The 21,176-nt window shown below is 32.2% G+C and overlaps 2 protein-coding genes and 1 long non-coding RNA gene across 3 annotated transcripts; 1 reads left to right on the forward strand and 2 right to left on the reverse strand.

Moving 5' to 3' along the window:
* Positions 1-13,969: 13,969 nt before the first annotated feature.
* LOC113330205 lies at positions 13,970-15,430 on the reverse strand. The gene is made up of 5 exons (XM_026577059.1): positions 15,391-15,430; positions 15,032-15,241; positions 14,798-14,890; positions 14,622-14,723; positions 13,970-14,518 (listed from the first exon to the last, which is right to left on the reverse strand). The coding sequence occupies exons 2-5, from the start codon at positions 15,185-15,187 to the stop codon at positions 14,147-14,149; spliced, it is 723 nt and encodes a 240-aa protein (XP_026432844.1). The 5' UTR covers positions 15,188-15,241; positions 15,391-15,430; the 3' UTR covers positions 13,970-14,146.
* Positions 15,431-15,436: 6 nt separating this feature from the next.
* On the reverse strand, positions 15,437-15,754 carry LOC113330206. Its single transcript, XR_003350110.1, has 2 exons — positions 15,707-15,754; positions 15,437-15,603 (listed from the first exon to the last, which is right to left on the reverse strand). It is a non-coding gene; the product is annotated as an uncharacterized LOC113330206 (long non-coding RNA).
* Positions 15,755-15,831: 77 nt separating this feature from the next.
* Positions 15,832-17,388, forward strand: LOC113330104. Its single transcript, XM_026576962.1, has one exon. It carries the CDS (start codon positions 15,832-15,834, stop codon positions 17,386-17,388), a length of 1,557 nt encoding a protein of 518 aa, XP_026432747.1.
* Positions 17,389-21,176: the final 3,788 nt, after the last annotated feature.

Here is a 21,176-nt window from a genome sequence, read left to right on the forward strand (position 1 = left end):
ATTGCTAAGATAAAACACTCTATTATCACTATGGTGATAACTAAAGAATTATGACCTAAGAATCTGAAGCACAATAATTTTATACGTATAATTGAAATTATCATCAACGAAACATAATGACACAAGACACCCTCAAAATTCAAATCAACTCATATTCATAATGTATGGTCAAAAATCATATCAGTCAATGTTTTCTTAAATACATGAACTCCAATTTCCTGTGGGTAAATTCTGTTATAATATATTTAATAAAATCAATATTGCAAGCATTTGAAAAAATTGTGACCATGGAAAAAAGTGATTTGACATCACTTTGGTGATAGCCAATCAATTAAAATAATTCCATTATCACATGATATTGATAACTGCAAAACCTACACTTTACGGTTTGCAAATTCATGCTTATAATAACATTATGATTATACTGAGATATAACAATCTACTATCACTGTGGTGATAAGTAAAGAGTCCAATAATAATTTTAAGTATAATCCCATAAAATTTAAAGAAAAACAATAATGTGAGAGAAACTATACCACAACGCACAAGCACACAACCATAATGGTATATGAAATTCAACAAAAATATAAATGTCAAGTTTTGGATGAAATTATTACAGATTTATGCATATACCTCAATATTACAAACCGAGTCTTTGCCACATTATATTACATTTTGATATGGAATGGCAAAGACTCGGTTTTAGGTTCACAAATATTATGTGTAATAATTTGATTAATGGATTGATGCTATGTGAGCAAAATTCATTGGTTGAAAGTCAAGTCTCGGATATTGTCTAATTGTTCGAAAGACACAAATCAGTTGTATGAAAGTGGGTCTTTCTGACCTAATACGACTGTAATGGAAATTTTAAACGGTATAAAGCAAGACTTATTTCCAAAGATTTTACTCTGAAATGATGCATTGATTATAAATAAGTTTTTCTCTCGTGTCAAAGAAAGACTTATTCAGAATTATCATAGTATTATTAGTAGCTCAGTATGACCTAAGAGTTGCATTAATTAAATGTGAAAAATAGCCTTTATTAATGATAAATTTTAGTCTACAAATTTTAGAAATCAAAGTATGAAATTTAAACAGCCTCCCATAATGGTATATGAAATTCAACAAAACTGTAAATGTTTCAAGTTTTGGATAAAATTATTACAGATTTATGCATATACCTCAAGATCAGTGGGATAAATTCATACTCTTGGTCTTGTATGTTAAGACATACTACCTACGAGTAGTGATCTTGACTTTATGCATATCTCTAAAGTTTTTTGAAGTAAAGGATATGAATGAAGCTTACCATGTGATAGTAATATAATATGGATTAATAAAGCTCTCTTATAAGGCATATATCGAATATTCAAAGAATTTTAAGATAATAACATATTTAACAGATTTTATTTCATGTTAGATAGAAGATATAAATTTAGATCTTCATTACGTCTTAATTCTGATATGAAACTTATAACAAGTTGTTGATAAGTTAAAGAACCGAAGAACAAATTACAGGAAAGCTATCAAGAGTTTTGAGATAATATTTTAATTTATGTCTTATAATTAGTTAGCAAACCCAACAGAGTTGATTGGGTTTTCTGACTTCAATTTTTGTGGATGTATTGATTCTATAAAGGAAGAATCCATTAATATTAATTCCACAATTGAGATTGAATATTTATGATTGCGAGACTTAGAGATTTAAGTTTGTCTCTACATTGCTGAAATTTATCGTCTTAGTATCGCAGCATTAAAGCACGATATGATACAAAAGGAACAAAACACATGAACCTTGAGTATATATGCGTGAATCAAGAAATTCAGAAACAATAGTTTTTCATGTATCAGTTAAGCACAATTGCATTGAGAGATTTACTTATTGAACAATTACATTTTAAGACCTCTTAAGAAAAGAATAAAATCTTAGGTATGTGGGAGTAATTGATTATTGAATTCAGCTAATTTATGTGCCTGTTTTTTGAACACTTTATGAGCTCTTATTAATGTCGTTCTGAATTATTTCTGTATCCATGTTTAGTATACACTTATATAAACGAATGAATGTTAACATAAATTGTCTTTCTTTTGAAGACATCACTGGCTATGATATTAAGGTTATCTCATAAACTCTATAAGAGACGCAGTTGATGAGCCTATAAACTCTTTTGGATACGGATTAGCGCTATAAGGTATTTCTCATAAACTCTATTAATTTTATAGATTGTTAATTAGGATCGTGAACTTCATGATATTCACATAATAATATATTAATAGAGTTTATGAGAAATACCTTATAGCGCTAATCCGTAATCCGTTATTGATCAATTGGTGGTAACCGTAATACTTTGTGGAGGTCTTGGTTTCCCCTTCCTCACCTCTGACGTTATGTATACTAAATTCTTGAACCCAATACTGATGGATATTGTGTTCCTTTTATAGGTATAAGAAGGACCAAGTTCCTAGGGTTTAGTATTAACATTAAATCTCGACCGTCCATCAAAGAAGAGATATTAGGAATATAATCAGATAAAAGAAACCAGACATAAGTATAGAAATAATCTAGATTACCAAAGATTATTACATGGGCCCAAGGGAATATTTCTAGTCATACAAAATAGTCTTACATTCTCCCACTGGTCCATGTGATAATCGATTTAATGGAATCATAGAAAACATAAGTGCGCATATTTTCTAAACAAAATTTAACGGTTAAACATAATACCTTGATCAAGCAAACTAGTCATGCGGGTCATAGCGGTTGCACATTGTCTTGTTATCAACATGTTCCCTTCCATGTACCACAACACAAATAACTTACTTAACTAGGACTTAAATTGGGACATCATAATGGTCCAGTGATGTCTTCAAAAGAAATACAATTTCTGTTAACATTCATTCGTTTACATAAGTGTATACTAAACATGGATACATAAATAATTCAGAACGACATTAATAAGAGCTCATAAAGTGTTCAAAAAACAGGAACATAAATTAGCTGAATTCAATAATCAATTACTCCCACAGACCTAAGTTTTTATTCTTTTCTTAAGAGGTCTTAAAATGTAATTTTCAATAAGTACATCTCTCAATGCAATTGTTCTAACTGATACATGAACAACTATTGTTTCTGAATTTCTTGATTCACGCATATATACTCAAGGTTCGTATGTTTTGTTCCTTTTGTATCGTATCGTGCTTTAATGTTGTGATACAAAGACGATAAATTTCAGCAATGTAGAGACAAAATTAAATCTCTAAGTCTCGCAGTCATAAATATTCAAACTCAATTTTGGAATTAATATTAATGGATTCTTTCGATCAAAGAAGCAAACATTTCTGAAACCTTACGTGAAATTGAGAGAAGAACAACTTAAATGCTAGCATACTGACAGGTAATTAGTCCCATTAAAAAATAAGCCCAATAGTTATATGTGAAGCACAGGCCCAAATGTCATTGATACGTTAACCTAAATCGTTTATTTTTCTATCTGCGGTGTTTGATCTTAAGGAAAGAGAAACACATAAAAGTTAAAAAAAAAAACGACAAACAAGCCATTTATGATTTTGTGACAAAGATCTACGTTCACAAAAATCACGAAAGATTAAAATAATATAAAATCATGATTTAAAATCGTTCTGGTATCATCCGATTGAAAATGATATGATTTTGTATGATTTTTGCTAGATGTGGTATAACATGATGACGTGATTAGTTCATGAATAAAAAGTCTGTTTTGTTTGATTCATGTGTAAAGTAAAACGTTTGTTTAATATGCCAAGTATGCGGCTACGGTTATGTGAAGATGAAACGTCTATGAAAAATGAAAGTTTATGTGTATGGGCTCACTATGATGTTTATGAAAGTTTATTGGGCTCAGTATAATGTGTTGTTAAGTTTACTTGGGCTTGGCCCAATAGGTCATGTACGAACGCTTTTCAGTGGTTAGACGTGAAGTCTGTTTAACATGAAGTGAGAACTTTGACTACTAGACAATTTGACTTCAGCATAACTGACTTTGACTTCTGAGTTGACTGTTTGACTTTATGTGTCTGTTTGACTTCCGCATAACTATTTTTGACTTTTTGACTTGACGGTTGACTGTCTGTTTGACTTCACATGTTGATTTTTAATCATTGACTTTGACTGTTGACTTTCACATGTTGGCTTTGACTATTAATTTTGGTTTTTAATATGAACATGTGTAGAATTCTATTGTATGGTAATAACTATAACATGTTTTAAATTACCAAAATGTTTGAATTGTATGCTCTTTAGCTATCGCTACAGTGATACTAAAGTATTATGTTATATTAGCATGTCATTGTAAGTCTACATCGTTTTGTGCAATCACATAAGAATAACTATCACCCACGGGAGATGTTTGTTCAAGTGTTTGTATATATAAACATAAAGAAATTTACTATTTAGTCATACATATTAGAATGAAAAGTTACCCACAGCTAACTCTAATTCACATGTTTGAATATATATTATGATTATGTATGTAACCATGAAAGGCATAATGTCCACAGATGTTTGTCTTTGCTTGCTTATATATGTGTGAATGTTTATGTATGTAACCATGAAAGGCATAATGTCCACAGATGTTTGTCTTTGCTTGCTTATATATATGTGAATGTTTTTTTTTTTTGACTTTATGACATGATTGTTGTTTTATTAAGATTCTACCCACAAGAGTTTCTTAATTTGTATATGTGTGAATTTGACTTTGTGTATCTTTGTCATATTTTACAGCTTATAGTTCTAAGACTTTGCATTCGTATAGTTCTTCTATCCCATTTTTCAATGGCACCAACTTCTCAGAATGGAAATAGAATGTTGAGTTCACTTTGGGTGTGCAAGATATTGACCTTGATCCCCTAATTGAAAAGCCAATTATGAATGATAAGAGTACCCCTGAAGATAAGGATCTCCTGAAAAAGTGGGAGAGAAGTGACAGGATGAGCATACAGCTGATGTGAATGCACATTGATGCAAATATTAAAAGATCGCTTCCCGAATCTAAAAATGCTAAGGAATTTATGGAAATCGTAAAGGAACTCTTTAAGACAGCAGACAAGTCTCTAGCTGGGAAGTTGATGGTTGGTCTGACAACCATGAAGTATATCGGTGTCAGGTCAATGCACCAGCACGTGATAGAAATGCGTAGCATTGCTGCTAAGCTTACTGAGATGAAATTAACTGTGGATGAGAACTCTCTTGTCCAATTCATTCTCAACTCGCTCCCACCCCAATATGCTGCTTTTCAAGTGCATTACAACACTATTAAGGAAAAGTGGACTGCAAATGAATTGGCAAACATGTTGGTTCAAGAGGAAGCTAGGCTAAATCCGCAAGGTCTTAATCAAGCGCATTTTGTCAACCGAGGAGTGAACAATAAGCGCAAGCCTTCAAAGGGAAATAAGGGAGCACCACAGAATAATTCTGGTCAACCTTTAAAGAAGAAGGCAAAGAAAGATGACAATAAGTGTCGTTTCTGTAAGAAACCTGGTCATTTTCAGAAAGATTGCACTAAGCGTCAAAAATGTTTCGAAAAGAAAGGTCATCCTTTGGGATTCGTAAGTTATTTTGAAACAAATTTGACTATTAAAGAATCTTCTTTATCATGGTGGTTTGATTCTGGTGTTAATGTTCATGTTTCTAATTCTGGTGTTAATGTTCATGTTTTTTTTATGCATATACCTCAAGATTTTACTATAAGTTTTAATTTATAGATATACTTAATCAGGATCGTGAACTTCATGATAATCTCATAATAATATATTAACAGAGTTTATGAGAAATACCTTATAACGCTAATCCGTAATCCTTCATTGATCAATTGGTGGTAACCGTAATACTTTGTGGAGGTCTTGGTTTCCCCTTTCTCACCTCTGACGTTATGAATACTAAATTATTGAACCCAATACTGATGGATATTGTGTTCCTTTTATAGATAGAAGGAGGACCAAGTTCCTAGGGTTTAGTATTAACATTAAATCTCGACCGTCCATAAAAGAAGAGATATTAGGAATATAATCCCATAAAGGAAACCGGACATAAGTATAGAAATAATCTAGATTACCAAATATTATTACATGGGCCCAAGGGAATATTTCTAGTCATACAAAATATTCTTACATTCTCCCACTGGTCCATGTGATAATCGATTTAATGAAATCATAGAAAACATAAGTGCGCATATTTGCTATTAATGGTTAAACATAATACCTTGATCAAGCAAACTAGTCATGCGGGTCATAGCGGGTGCACATTGTCTTGTTATCAACATGTTCCCTTCCATGTACCACAACACAAATAACTTACTTAATTAGGCCTTAAATTGGGATATCATAATGGTCCAGTGATTTCTTCAAAAGAAAGACAATTTCTGTTAACATTCATTCGTTTACATAAGTGTATACTAAACATGGATACATAAATAATTCAGAACGACATTAATAAAAGCTCATAAAGTGTTCAAAAAACAGGCACATAAATTAGCTGAATTCAATAATCAATTACTCTCACAGATCAATTACTCCCACAGACCTAAGATTTTATTCTTTTCTTAAGAGGTCTTAAAATGTAATTTTTCAATAAGTACATCTCTCAATGCAATTGTTCTAACTGATACATGAACAACTATTGTTTCTGAATTTCTTGATTCACGCATATATACTCAAGATTCATGTGTTTTGGTCCTTTTGTATCATATCGTGCTTTAATACTGCGATACTAAGACGATAAATTTCAGCAATGTAGAGACAAACTTAAATCTCTAAGTCTCGCAATCATAAATATTCAATCTCAATTGTGGAATTAATATTAATGGATTCTTCCTTTATAGAATCAATACATCCACACAAAGTGAAGTCAGAAAACCCAATCAACTCTGTTGGGTTTGCTAACTAATTATAAGACATAAATTAAAATATTATCTCAAAACTCTTGATAGCTTTCCTGTAATTTTTTCTTCGGTTCTTTAACATATCAACAACTTGTTATAAGTTTCATATCAGAATTAAGACGTAATGAAGATTTAATTTATATCTTCTATCTAACATGAAATAAAATCTGTTAAATATGTTATTATCTCAAAATTCTTTGAATATTCGATATATGCCTTATAAGAGAGCTTTATTAATCCATATTATATTACTATCACATGGTAAGCTTCATTCATATCCTTTACTTCCGAAAACTATAGAGATATGCATATAGTCAAGATCACTACTCGTAGGTAGTATGTATTAACATACAAGACCAAGAGTATGAATTTCTCCACGGATCTGTAATAATCTATAAACTTGAAACATCTATAGTTTTGTTGTTTCATGTACCATTATGGGAGGCTGCTTAGATTTCATACTTTGATTTGTAAAATTTGTAGACTAAAATTTATCATTAACAAAGGCTATTTTTCACATTTAATTAATGCAACTCTTAGGTCATACTGAGCTACTAATAATACTATGATATTTCTGAATAATTCTTTCTTTGACACGAGAGAAAAACTTATTTATAATCAATGCATCTTTTCAAAGTAAAATCTTTGGAAATAAGTCTTGCTTTATACCGTTTAAAATTCCAATTACAGTCGTATTAGTTCAGAAAGACCCACTTTCATACAACTGATTTGTGTCTTTCGAACAATTAAACAATATCAGAGACTTGACTTTCAACCAATGATTTTTGCTCACATATCATCAATCCATTAATCAAAATTATTACACATAATATTTGTGAACCTAAAACCGAGTCTTTGCCATTCCATATCAAAATGTAATAAATTCTTGTAAGAAAATCACTGAAACAACATGAATAACTTTTTTTTAATCTCTGTTGATACGTTCTTAATGCTGGTTCATGTTCTTATCAAAAAAATTCTTTATTGGAAGTAGTTTTATTATGGAGTATTGGATCAGTAATTTGTGGTCTTTCATTATCTAACATTCTGATAATGAGAAGATTTACAATATTTGTAGAAATCTTAAATAAAGGGATCATTAATATGATTTCTTTAACAGATATATCCACGTACTCCCACTGATTATGCCATCATTAACGAATTTATATTTTCGGTTTCAATAAGTCTCATACTATGGTTAGAACGTTAAAGAATACCATTTGGATTATTTAGGAAAACCAATGAACCAATAATGGCTTCCAAATCCAATTTTTATTCGTTGGAATGTAATCCCTCACCTACAACTGAACAACCATAACATAAAGGTGATTTAAACTAGGTTTCCAGCCATTCTAGTCCAAAGTGTGTCTTTGAAACTGCTTTACTGGGAAATCTATTTAAATTACACAGTTGTTGAAAGAACATACATTCACTGATATGTGGTCATCATGCTTCTAACCATTTTCATAAAAGTATAATTTTTCCTTTTGGTATACACCATTATTCCAAGGATAAGTTGGCCTTGTGTATTGAGCAACAAATCCAAACTTTTGGAGATACTACGTAAAAGATTTAGGATATCATCCTGTTTTGTCATACCTTTCACAATATTCATCACCTTTATCAGACTTTATGATTTTCAGTTTCTCTATAATTGCCTCTCAATTTTAATAATGAATCTTCGAGAAAACATCCACATATTGAGATTCATAATGCAATTGATAGACGTACACAATAACGCGAAAAATCATCAGGTGATAAAAAAAAATTATCTTCCAAAAAACGGAACATTAAAAGTCTACAAAATAATCATAATCAACAATTAATAAGAACAAAAGATGAAATTTATAATAGAGATAAATGACAATTAAGATTATAATAGTTTCATACCTTCAATAAGATTTTCCTGTGGGTAAAACCTTATCAAGGAACAATGTGAGACATGAAAAAAATCAGTACATATTTTACCTTCTCATACACACAACATTATGTTTGTTTAATACCACAACCAGAATCACCTGTGGAAACTCACGTCCTAAAATGTATTAACAAACTCCAATAATTCTAAATGTGTTCAACCTAATATAATGTGAATTGTAGTCACCTGTGGGTGGCTATTTTTTTCACATGTATATGAAACATTTAGATAACCTTAATGCTATTTTTTTAAACTTGTGAACTAAAACTACTTGTGAGAAGCATTGTTCTAATCGTTAAATCAAACTAAGAGGACTCACAACATACAACACTTACCAGATAAGAGCATAACATCACTGTGGTGATAACTAAACTATCCAGCAAACATGCAGAATTGCAAATATCACACTAACTTTTCTTGTGATATTGCACAGTCCTAATCAATGATATGGACATCCTTGATCTGATCATAAAATTAGTCGATTATAAACAATTATGAGTAACCCTAAAACATTAATCATAAACCTTTACTCAAAGGCATGTCATCATACATAAATTGTAAAAATAATAACACCCTTTAATTGAAATGTCCAAACATAATGAACTTTTCGTAAAACAAAATCTAGTATTAAGCAAGTCTCAAAGTATAATTCAATAATGAAATTTCGTTGAAGAAAAATTCTTTGATGCATCACTCATTTAAATATAATACAAACTTAAAGATCATGATAAATAACGAATATATGATTAATTAATATGAAAGGTGTTAAATAGTCAATGAATATCATTTTCAGAAATATGGAGAAATTTATCAAAAATAAAACCTCAATTTCATAGAGGATGCAATGAGTTTTGGACAACATAATAAAAATATTCATGAAAATATAAAAAATTCGTAATAGGTTACTCAACTCGATAATGAGTCTCATACTATGGTTATGCCATCATTAACGAATTTATATTTTCGGTTTCAATAAGTCTCATACTATGGTTAGAACGTTAAAGAATACCATTTGGATTATTTAGGAAAACCAATGAACCAATAATGGCTTCCAAATCCAATTTTTATTCGTTGGAATGTAATCCCTCACTTACAACTGAACAACCATAACATAAAGGTGATTTAAACTAGGTTTCCAGCCATTCTAGTCCAAAGTGTGTCTTTGAAACTGCTTTACTGGGAAATCTATTTAAATTACACAGTTGTTGAAAGAACATACATTCACTGATATGTGGTCATCATGCTTCTAACCATTTTCATAAAAGTATAATTTTTCCTTTTGTTATACACCATTATTCCAAGGATAAGTTGGCCTTGTGTATTGAGCAACAAATCCAAACTTTTGGAGATACTACGTAAAAGATTTAGGATATCATCCTGTTTTGTCATACCTTTCACAATATTCATCACCTTTATCAGACTTTATGATTTTCACTTTCTCTATAATTGCCTCTCAATTTTAATAATGAATCTTCGAGAAAACATCCACAGATTGAGATTCATAATGCAATTGATAGACGTACACAATAACGCGAAAAATCATCAGGTGATAAAAAAAAATTATCTTCCAAAAAACGGAACATTAAAATTCTACAAAATAATCATAATCAACAATTAATAAGAACAAAAGATGAAATTTATAACAGAGATAAATGACAATTAAGATTATAATAGTTTCATACCTTCAATAAGATTTTCCTGTGGGTAAAACCTTATCAAGGAACAATGTGAGACATGAAAAAAATCAATACATATTTTACCTTCTAATACATACAACATTATGTTTGTTTAATACCACAACCAGAATCACCTGTGGAAACTCACGTCCTAAAATGTATTAACAAACTCCAATAATTCTAAATGTGTTCAACCTAATATAATGTGAATTGTAGTCACCTGTGGGTGGCTATTTTTTTCACTTGTATATGAAACATTTAGATAACCTTAATGCTATTTTTTTAAACTTGTGAACTAAAACTACTTGTGAGAAGCATTGTTCTAATCGTTAAATCAAACTAAGAGGACTCACAACATACAACACTTACCAGATAAGAGCATAGCATCACTGTGGTGATAACTAAACTATCCAGCAAACATGCAGAATTGCAAATATCACACTAACTTTTCTTGTGATATTGCACAGTCCTAATCAATGATATGGACATCCTTGATCTGATCATAAAATTAGTCGATTATAAACAATTATGAGTAACCCAACATTAATCATAAACCTTTACTCAAAGGCATGTCATCATACATAAATTGTAAAAATAATAACACCCTTTAATTGAAATGTCCAAACATAATGAACTTTTCGTAAAACAAAATCTAGTATTAAGCAAGTCTAAAAGTATAATTCAATAATGAAATTTCGTTGAAGAAAAATTCTTTGATGCATCACTCATTTAAATATAATACAAACTTAAAGATCATGATAAATAACGAATATATGATTAATTAATATGAAAGGTGTTAAATAGTCAATGAATATCATTTTCAGAAATATGGAGAAATTTATCAAAAATAAAACCTCAATTTCATAGAGGATGCAATGAGTTTTGGACAACATAATAAAAATATTCATGAAAATATAAAAAATTCGTAATAGGTTACTCAACTCGATAATGAGTTAATTTATGTAAATTTTCTTTTATGCACTTTTAAGAAATAACGTAAAATCATGTGCCAATTATTTAATCATCATAATGTATGATCAGATATTGTACACTTCAATGTTATCTTAAACGTGTGAACTCAAATTACCTGTGGGTAATTGTTGTTCTAATACATTTAAGCAAAACAATATTATAAGCACTTGATATAATAATGATTATGATTGGAAAAATTATTTTACATCAGTGTGGTGATTGCCAAACAACTCAAAAATAATGCCATAATAACTACAAAATCGTGTCTTTACGGCTTGGCGTGTTCTTGCTTACAATAAAATTCTTATTATTGCTAAGATAAAACACTCTAGTATCACTGTGGTGATAGCTAAAGAATTATGACCTAAGAATCTTAAGCACAATAATTTTGTACGTACATTTGAAATTATCATCAACATTGGGAGAAAAGTGAAACATAATGACACAAGACACCCTCAAGATTCAAATCAATTCATATCCATATGATCAACAATCATATCAATCAGTGTTTTCTTAAATATGTGAACTCCAATTTCCTGCGGGTAAATTTTATTCTGATATATTAAAGAAAAACAAGATTACAAGCATTTGACAAAAATTGTGATCATGACCAAAAGTGATTTGACGTCACTGTGGTGATAGCCAATCAACTAAAACATTGTCATTATCACATGATGTCGATAATTGCAAAACCTACACTTTACGGTTTGCAAATTCATGCTTATAATAACATTATGATTATACTGAGATATAACACTCTAGTATCACTGTGGTGGTAACTAAAGAGTCCCATAATAATTTTAAGTATAATCCCATAAAATTTAAAGAAAAATAGTAATGTGAGAGAAACTATACCATAACGCACAAGCACACACACAAACCATATCATAATGCACACACAACTTTAATCGTATATCAAAAAGTCATTCGATAAAATCGTCTTAATTAAATGTATACATTAAAGTTTTCTATAAAGCGGAAGCACAATAATAGGATCTTATTTCGTTAGTAAAATTCACTTCATAATTTCTTAACACCATTAAAGAAATTAGTTTTAATTATTGATCGATTCTATTTATTATTGAGCGGAAGCATATAATAATGGGTTCATTTGTTTACAGAAGACCCTTTTCTTAAAAATACACATTATATTCATAAATGAATTCTAACTGTCAGTTAGTTCCAGTTAAACTAGGTTTATAATAATTTAATCCTAGTCAAACATAAATTGGAACCACAAAATAAAATAGAAAAGAAGGTACTACTTGTTCATGATGTGCCGCTGTTTGTCATGATCCGAACTAAATCTATGATGTCAGATGGAGGTTCATGAGGGCAAAACATGAGAATGAAAACCGATCAAAAATTATGTAAACATTGCATACCACTACAACAAAACATGGTTTTTTCAATGAAAAATATCGTCACAAATATTTGATTTTATGTCACAAATATATTTTTCTGACGTTTTTTTGCTGTCGGGCAGTGCGTTATAACAACAGGTGTTGCAAATAATCCAACCGACGCTTAAAGCGTCACAAATACTGTTTTTTTCATTTGTACTGAAAAATTCTTTATGTGACATTCGTGTATGTAACAAAAAGTTTGTATTTATAACGGTTGAAGATGTCACAAACGATCCTTATTTTCAATGCATTAATACGTAGAAACTTGGCGCATACGCGGAGGATACACCCGTCGGTAATAAATCTTATGTATAACGGTTGAAGATGTCACAAACGATCCTTATTTTCAACGCATTAATGCGTATAAAATTGGCGCATACACGGCGGATACACCCGTCGGTAATAAATATTATGTATAACGGTTGAAGATGTCACAAACGATCCTTATTTTCGACGCATTAATGCGTATAAAATTGGCGCATACGCGGCGGATACACCCGTCGGTAATAAATCTTATGTATAACGGTTGAAGATGTCAAAAACGATCCTTATTTTCAACGCATTAATGCGTTATAAAATTGGCGCATAAGCTACGGGTACACCCGTCGGTAATAAATCTTATGTATGATGGTTGAAGATGTCACAAACGACCCTTATTTTCAACGCATTAATGCGTTATAAAATTGGCGCATAAGCTACGGGTACACCCATCGCTTATATATGTTATTTTCAACACGTAAAACATCATGAATAATAATTATATGCTACGTATTATTATGTCGAATAAGAATTATATTTTCCACGCGTAATTTTTGTAGATACAAACATAATATGGGCCACTTTTATAATCGTGGAATATATATACACATTTTCAACGCGTTTGTTGATGTTAGAGTGGGAAGTAGTTCTCATATTTTTCATAACTACTCAGAAATTGTTGATGTTAGAGTGGTAAGTAGTTTTCATATTTTTCATAACTACTCATAAATTGTAATTCATGAAAGTTAGACTACTGAATCTTTTCGAAAAGAAGCAAATCATTAATAGAAAAGATTTACATTGTTCATTAAATGACACCACTAATTAAGAAACTTAACATTCTAAACTGAAGAAAAGAAACGATACCACTACAAATTTCAAAAGAGAAACATAAAGCTAATTCTAAAGTGAAGAAAAAACGATACCACTTGTTGAAACATAAAGCTAAAAAAAGAAACAGAGATGCAGATCTCAACTGTTGGTCCCTCAACAATCATCTCAAGAGGTGGTTTGACGGTTCTCAGGAGTACTTTGACTGTTCTCAGGAGTGCTTTGACGGTTTCCCTGCATTTCAAGCAACATTCTTCTTATATCCATTGTGTCAGTTACTAGCCCCTGTATTGTGCGATTTTGATCATCAACTCTTTCTTCAAGTTCCTTATTTCTCTTCTCTGCGTCATCTGCCCTCCTAAGAGCTTCGCCTAACTCCGCATTATATTCGATGCTAGACGAGCTAGGTTTTTCATACCCATGACCAAGACCCTTGACATATCCGGATTTTACACCTAGCACTTCCTCACATATTTGAGCATCGGTCAAGGGTGTTGAACCTTCAGGTGTAGGCGCATCTCGGAGTTCAAGCATTTTACCCTACACAGTAATTAACAATAAATAGCAGAACATATGCTAAAACTAAATAATAACTCTCAACAAAAAACTTAAAAGAAAATCACAACGAAAATCCTTAGATTACATAGTTTTCCTCCGCTGTATGACACGTCCAAACATCATTTTTGCAGTGGGTTAACTTGTAGAATTCAATTTGTTCAACAACTTCACCTGTTTCTGGATCACACTGCATGTTTCCCCATAAAAAAAATTAGATACAGTATTAACCATAAACTTGTATAACAGAGACAGCACAATTACCATTTCCTCTCTATAGCGGGCAAAAGGTTTTGACCCTGTACAATGAATGGTTGTATTCGCTTGTCGACTTTTTTTACCTTGAGTGCTACTTGTATGCACTCAAATCCAAAGAAGACAGTTCAATGAAGATTGATGCTACATAGATATCATAAATACGACTACTACTGAAGTCTACCAATATGACTACCACAAATAAATCTTATAAATACAATAAGGATCGAACACCAATATTACCTGAAACTCATCAGACTCAAACCAAGTGCAAAGTTTCTCCCAATCCTCCTGCTTAACCTGATGATGCGGGTTTTCCCGTTCTGTTCCATCTTGTTTGTACTGCAGGTAGTGTTTGTGAAGTGTGCATCTGAACTGTCTGTACTCATTTGCTAGCATTGTGTTGACCGCCTTCTGAATGCGTACTACATGTAGATCAATAGTGAATTTTTCCTAAGTTCACAATCACCAAAAAAATTTCTGTTAGCACCAGCAACAAAGAAACTACGCAAAGAGAGTTCTAATTAACAAAGCCGTAGTCTTTGCAAGAAGAACATAACAGTAGGGACACTAAAATGATTCAAAAATAAGTATATGATTACCAATATGAGATCATAAAATTTCTTCAGATCTGATTTTCCAATTGACGACGATGATTCCTATTTCAGTTTGGAATTCAGTGGCCCAATCCCCAGTTGGAATCTTATTACCTGGTTTGATCGTTATTGTAGGCTTTTCTTTCTTTTTCCTTATGTGATCATTAAGCTTTGCATTAAGAGCATCCCCTCTTCCTCCTTTGTTAATCTTTGGCAGATCTATTTGTCAAGAGATATGGGAGTTAGATAATACTGCGTCTGCCGAAAATCAACATAATAATTCCAAGAAAATAATTTGTAGGTATGTGATTAACTCAATTACCAGTGCGTGACAACTGAGAGGCTGCGTGTGATGTGCGAGGGGGTCTAATTAGTTTGTTGTTCAGGAACTGCTACAATATTGGAGTGTTGAGTCTAATTAGTTTGTTGTTCAGGAACTGCTACAATATGGATAAGAGTTGGATGCAAGGAAAATCTAGGTTGCATCCTGCATATAAAAGAGGTCTTAATGAATTTATAAAGATTGTTTGGGATCACACAGATAGCATGGGAAGGACTCGTTGTCCTTGTGCCAGATTCAAAAATGGTCATTTGGAGCCCATCCAGGTGGTTGAAGATCACTTGCAAGATTTTGGAATACACAAGGATTATACACTATGGATACACCATGGAGAAGATTATGAAATTGTCTCTGATGATGACGATGTTGATGAGGAAGAAACACAAGGTTATACAAATAATGGGGTTAGTGAACTTCTTGAAGATGTGTGTGCCAGAGCAAACAACAATGAATGTTCAGGTACACAAGACAGTTGTGAAAACATAGATATGTTTGACAGTCTCTTGAAGGATGCCTGCGAGCCTTTGTATCCTAATTGCAAGAATTTTTCGAAGTTAGAGTTTGTTATGAGGTTGATGCATATCAAGATAATGAATCACATGAATAACAAGTCATTCCAGATGATCCTTGATTTAATTAAAGCAGCATTGCCTGAAGGTGAGACACTTCCAAACACCTATTACGAGGCTAAGAAACTATTGAGGAACCTTGGACTTGGTTATACAGTAATTCATGCATGCAGATACGACTGTGCACTTTTCTGGAAGGAAAATGAGAATCTTGAAAACTGTCCCAAGTGTAATGAGCCGAGGTATAAAGTTGTCGAGGGAAAAGGAAAGAAGATACCTCAGAAAGTACTGCGTTATTTTCCACTCAATCCAAGGCTACAGAGATTGTTCATGTCAAGGATGACTGCTAAAGATATGAAATATTGGAAAAAGATACAGAAAAGGGAGAAAAATGTGTTTAGGCATCCAGCAGATTCTAAAATTTGGCAAGAGCTCAATGAGAATCACAAGTGGTTTTCCAGAGATTCACGTAATGTCCGACTTGGCATTGCAAGCGATGGGTTTATTCCATCTAATGACCTCAACGGAAAACCACATAGTATTTGGCCTGTAATTGTTGTTCCGTATAATTTGCCACCTTGGAGATGCATGAGAGAGCCCTTCATATTTTTGACTCTACTAATACCAGGGCCTAACAGTCCCGGAAATGATATCGACGTTTATCTAAGGCCACTGATAGATGAATTAAAAGAGTTATGGGAAATTGGTGTGAAGAATTTTGATGCAGATTCAAAGGAAGTATTTCAGCTTCATGCTGCGTTGTTATGGACGATCAATGATTTTCCTGCATATGGGAACTTGTCTGGATGGAGTACTCATGGGTATCTAGCTTGCGCAGTTTGTAATAAAGATACGCGTTCAATGTGGTTGAAGAGTGGACGGAAGATATGTTACATGGGTCATCGTCGTTTTTTGCCTCGAACTCATGCTTGGAGAGACAGGGACAAACATTTATTTGATGGAAAAGCCGAAAAAGGGTCAAAGCCGAAGGAGTTGTCTGGAGATGATGTGTTATTACAGCAAGAAGAAGAGAGAAACAAGATTTTGGGAAGGCACCGAACACCAAAAAGAGAAAACGTTATGATTTTGAGTTAAATTGGACAAAAAAGAGTATTTTTTTCGAATTGCCATATTGGAAGACTAATAAGTTGCGTCACAATGTTGATGTTATGCATGTGGAGAAAAATATTTGTGATAGTGTTGTAGGACGCTGATGGACATAGAGAAGAAAACTAATACGATAGATCTAGAGCAACCTGGAAAGATTGGGTTTGAAGAAGGAGCTGCATCTAACTAAGAGAGGTACAAGTTAATCAAGCCACCTGCTCTTATACTTTATCGTTCCAGAGAGAAAATATTTGCGTGGTTGAAGTCGTGAAGTTTCCTGACGGCTATGCCTCAACATTGCTCGGTGTGTAAAGGAAAAAGATGGTAAGGTATCCGGAATGAAGAGCCATGATTGTCATGTATTTCTACAACGATTCTTCCTGTTGCACTGCGTGGTTTCCTGCCGAAAAATATATCTAGTGCATTAGTTGAGCTTGGTGTTTTCTTTAAGGAATTGTGTTCGAAGACACTAAGACTGGAAGTACTAGAGAAAATGGAAAAGGATGTTTCCGTACTACTATGCAAGTTGGAGCAGATTTTTCCACCAGCATTTTTTGATATTATGGTTCACTTGATAGTTCACTTACCACATGAAGCTATCCTTGGTGGACCCGTGCAATATCGTTGGATGTACCCAATTGAAAGGTAATTACTATCACAATTGCTCTCATTTTTTGAGGTTATACTACTTTGCTCAAGTATACAGATGATGTTCATGTTTCTGAATACGCTGATGCCACCTATTATAAATATCTACATCCGTAGCTTGTCTTTTTGAATTCAGTTGATTGGTGATCTGTCTGTAAATGTCATTTTCTTACAAGTTATCAGATACATCCAGAGATGGATATATTTTGCGAAGTGATCAAACAGAGTGGTGATAACGCTATCTACCCATACTGGATAATTTTCCAAATCCTATTACTTTTGCTAAACTTGACGTGTCTTGCTTTTGATCATAATACAAGTAACTTTGAATACATTGAATCTCTCTATTATATTGTCTTTCATTGAATCAATGTCTGATCTTGAAATAGGTATTTACGCACACTAAAGCAATATGTAAGAAACAAGGCACGACCTGAAGCAATATGTAAGAAATAGGTATTATATTGTCTTTCAACAACGAATGTCTTACTTTTTGCTCTATGTATCTACATGGAATTGAAACACGTTTCAACCGGGAAGATCGAAATGACGATGGTGGCTCTGGAGAACCAATTAAGGAGCTGAGTGTTTTCTCAAATGATGCTCGACCTCTTGGAGCTGCTAAAAACGTGATGTTGGACTTGAAAGATACCGCCAAAGCTAGATTTTGTGTTTTGAACAATACTAAAGAGTTGTTACCATACATTGAGTAAGTGTATATACTTTAGAATGAAGTTATTATAATGCTTATGCATAATTAAAAGAATGACATTTTTGTATATTATGCATATGCAGACAACATATGGAAGAACTAGAAAAGGAAGACCCTCGGAATGTGGATATGAGACATGAAAAATATTTTGCTAAATGGTTTGAAGAACGGGTAAGTTCTAAATCAGATTATTTTATATACCTAGACGTTATTGTTGTTTTTATCGTCATTCGAAGCCGTCATTAGTAGCATAAGTAGCATACTGTTGTAAAAATATGCAAGTCTGAAACTTAGTATATTCATGTGTATAGATGTGTTAGTTGGATGAGTAGTATTTTAGGTAATTTGAGAATGTCTACTCTTTTTTTACTCTTTTTTATCTCGATTAACTGTGTATATTTAGATGAAACAAGTAATTTTTGAACCGTTGGTGATAATGAAGAGAATGAGATATGTGTAGCCAAGATATATAAACATAATCCGAAAATAAAATGATGACCAGCTAGTACCTAGATGTGTCGCCAATTTTTTTTTATTGTACATTATTAACTGCCAATTTTTCATTTAATGTCTGGACTTTAAAGAGTATCTCCTAAATTATTATTAAAAATTGAGTGTCATTATGCTGTATGGTTCTTGTGGACTAGTATTAATGTTTTATCATTCTGTAGGTGAATCGTTTACGAGAAGAGAATACTCCTAATGTTTCAGATGAAATGTATTCACTAGCAGTTGGCCCTGATTCACGCGTAGTGCGATATAGTGGGTGTATCACTAATGCAATACGATTTCATACAAGGGATCGGGAAGTAAACTTGCGAACACAGAATAGTGGTGTTGTAGTAAAGGGGGAGCACCAGTCTAATGTTGCTGATTTTTATGGTGTGTTAATAGATGTATTAGAGCTAAGTTACCTGTATGGAAATAAAGTTTTTCTTTTCAGATGTGATTGGTGGGACACCGACAAGAGAAGGAAAAATACTGTCACCGATAGCCACTTCACTAGTCTTAACTTCTCTCATACATGGTACAAAGACGATCCTTTTGTTCTTGTTGACCAAGTGCAACAAGTTTTCTACCTTAAAGACCTTAAACTCCGCGGAAAATGGTATGTTGTTCAGCATGTAATGCCTCGGAATGTTTATGATGTCTTAGAGAAAGAGGTTGGGCCAGAATCAAACAATGACGAGGCATATCAGCAAGATAAACACTTCACAACAGAAAACATAGTCCAAGATAATTCTGGAAATGCATCAAGTTGCAATGAGGAAGTTACTAATTCAAGTTGGAAGAGAAATGATGTCGCCGCCGAAGAAGTTGATATAGATACTGTTATTGCTGATCTTGAAGGTTCCGAGGACTATATTGAAGAAGAAGAACTTGAAGGAGAAGGTGGTGTTTTAAGTGAATATGATAGTGAAGATGAAGGTATTATATCAAGTGGTGAGAGTGATATTGATTAAAAAATTGTTTTTCTCAACCACTTTTTTTCTTTTTTGGTGTTTTGTGTGTGTGTTGTAGACCACTTTTTTCCTTTCTTTTTGCAAAGGACCTTGATTGCTAGTTGTTTGGATATGTTGACCTGTTATTTGAATGAAAATTGTCATTTTGAACTATAATAGTAAATAAATTATTGAAGATACTAGAAACGAACAAAAAACAGAGTATGAAAGGAGATGCACCACACAACTAATTTTACATTAAGAAAATATTTTCCATTCTAGCGGTCATAGAAAAATTGTGCACATTAATAAGCATCGTTAAAATTGTACAACACTAATAAGCATTGTAGTGGATACAAAATTTGAAAGAAAAACTCAAATCATATAAATTCGAATGAGCTAAGAAGTTGTAGTTATAACATGAAAAACTACAAACTATTTCTTTTTACGACATATGAAAACGTTTAAAATAAAAATCATTTATTATGCATTATATACGTCAAGGACAACCGTTGTATTTACAACATTTTATATTATCGACAATGTAAAAAGGTATTTCTAATAGATACATGCGCGCAAAAAAGTCATTATCGTGACATTATTTTTGAGTGGCAAATAAAGGATTTTACCAACATCATAAAATGTTAGTAATACATGAGCTTACTTGCAACGGATGAGAGTGCTAGGAAAAATATATTATTCTCAACGACTACACAATGTCGTGAATAATTGGATATTTGTGACAGATTTTGGTGTTAACAATATACATGATTATTTGTAACATTTCTGAAATGTCGATTATAGAAAATAATAGTAATTTTAAATTAAAAGTTAAAAAATAATAATTTTCCCACACTTAAAAACGTTGCGAAAAATCATATTAATTTTATTTATTTTTTATTTTAAAAATAAATATTTGCGATAGAATAGCAGGTGTAGAAAGTAACCTATTCTGACATTTCTGGGGATTAAGC

Source organism: Papaver somniferum, unplaced genomic scaffold (genome assembly GCF_003573695.1).
Source record: "Papaver somniferum cultivar HN1 unplaced genomic scaffold, ASM357369v1 unplaced-scaffold_117, whole genome shotgun sequence".
In the NCBI taxonomy this organism is placed as follows: domain Eukaryota; kingdom Viridiplantae; phylum Streptophyta; class Magnoliopsida; order Ranunculales; family Papaveraceae; genus Papaver; species Papaver somniferum.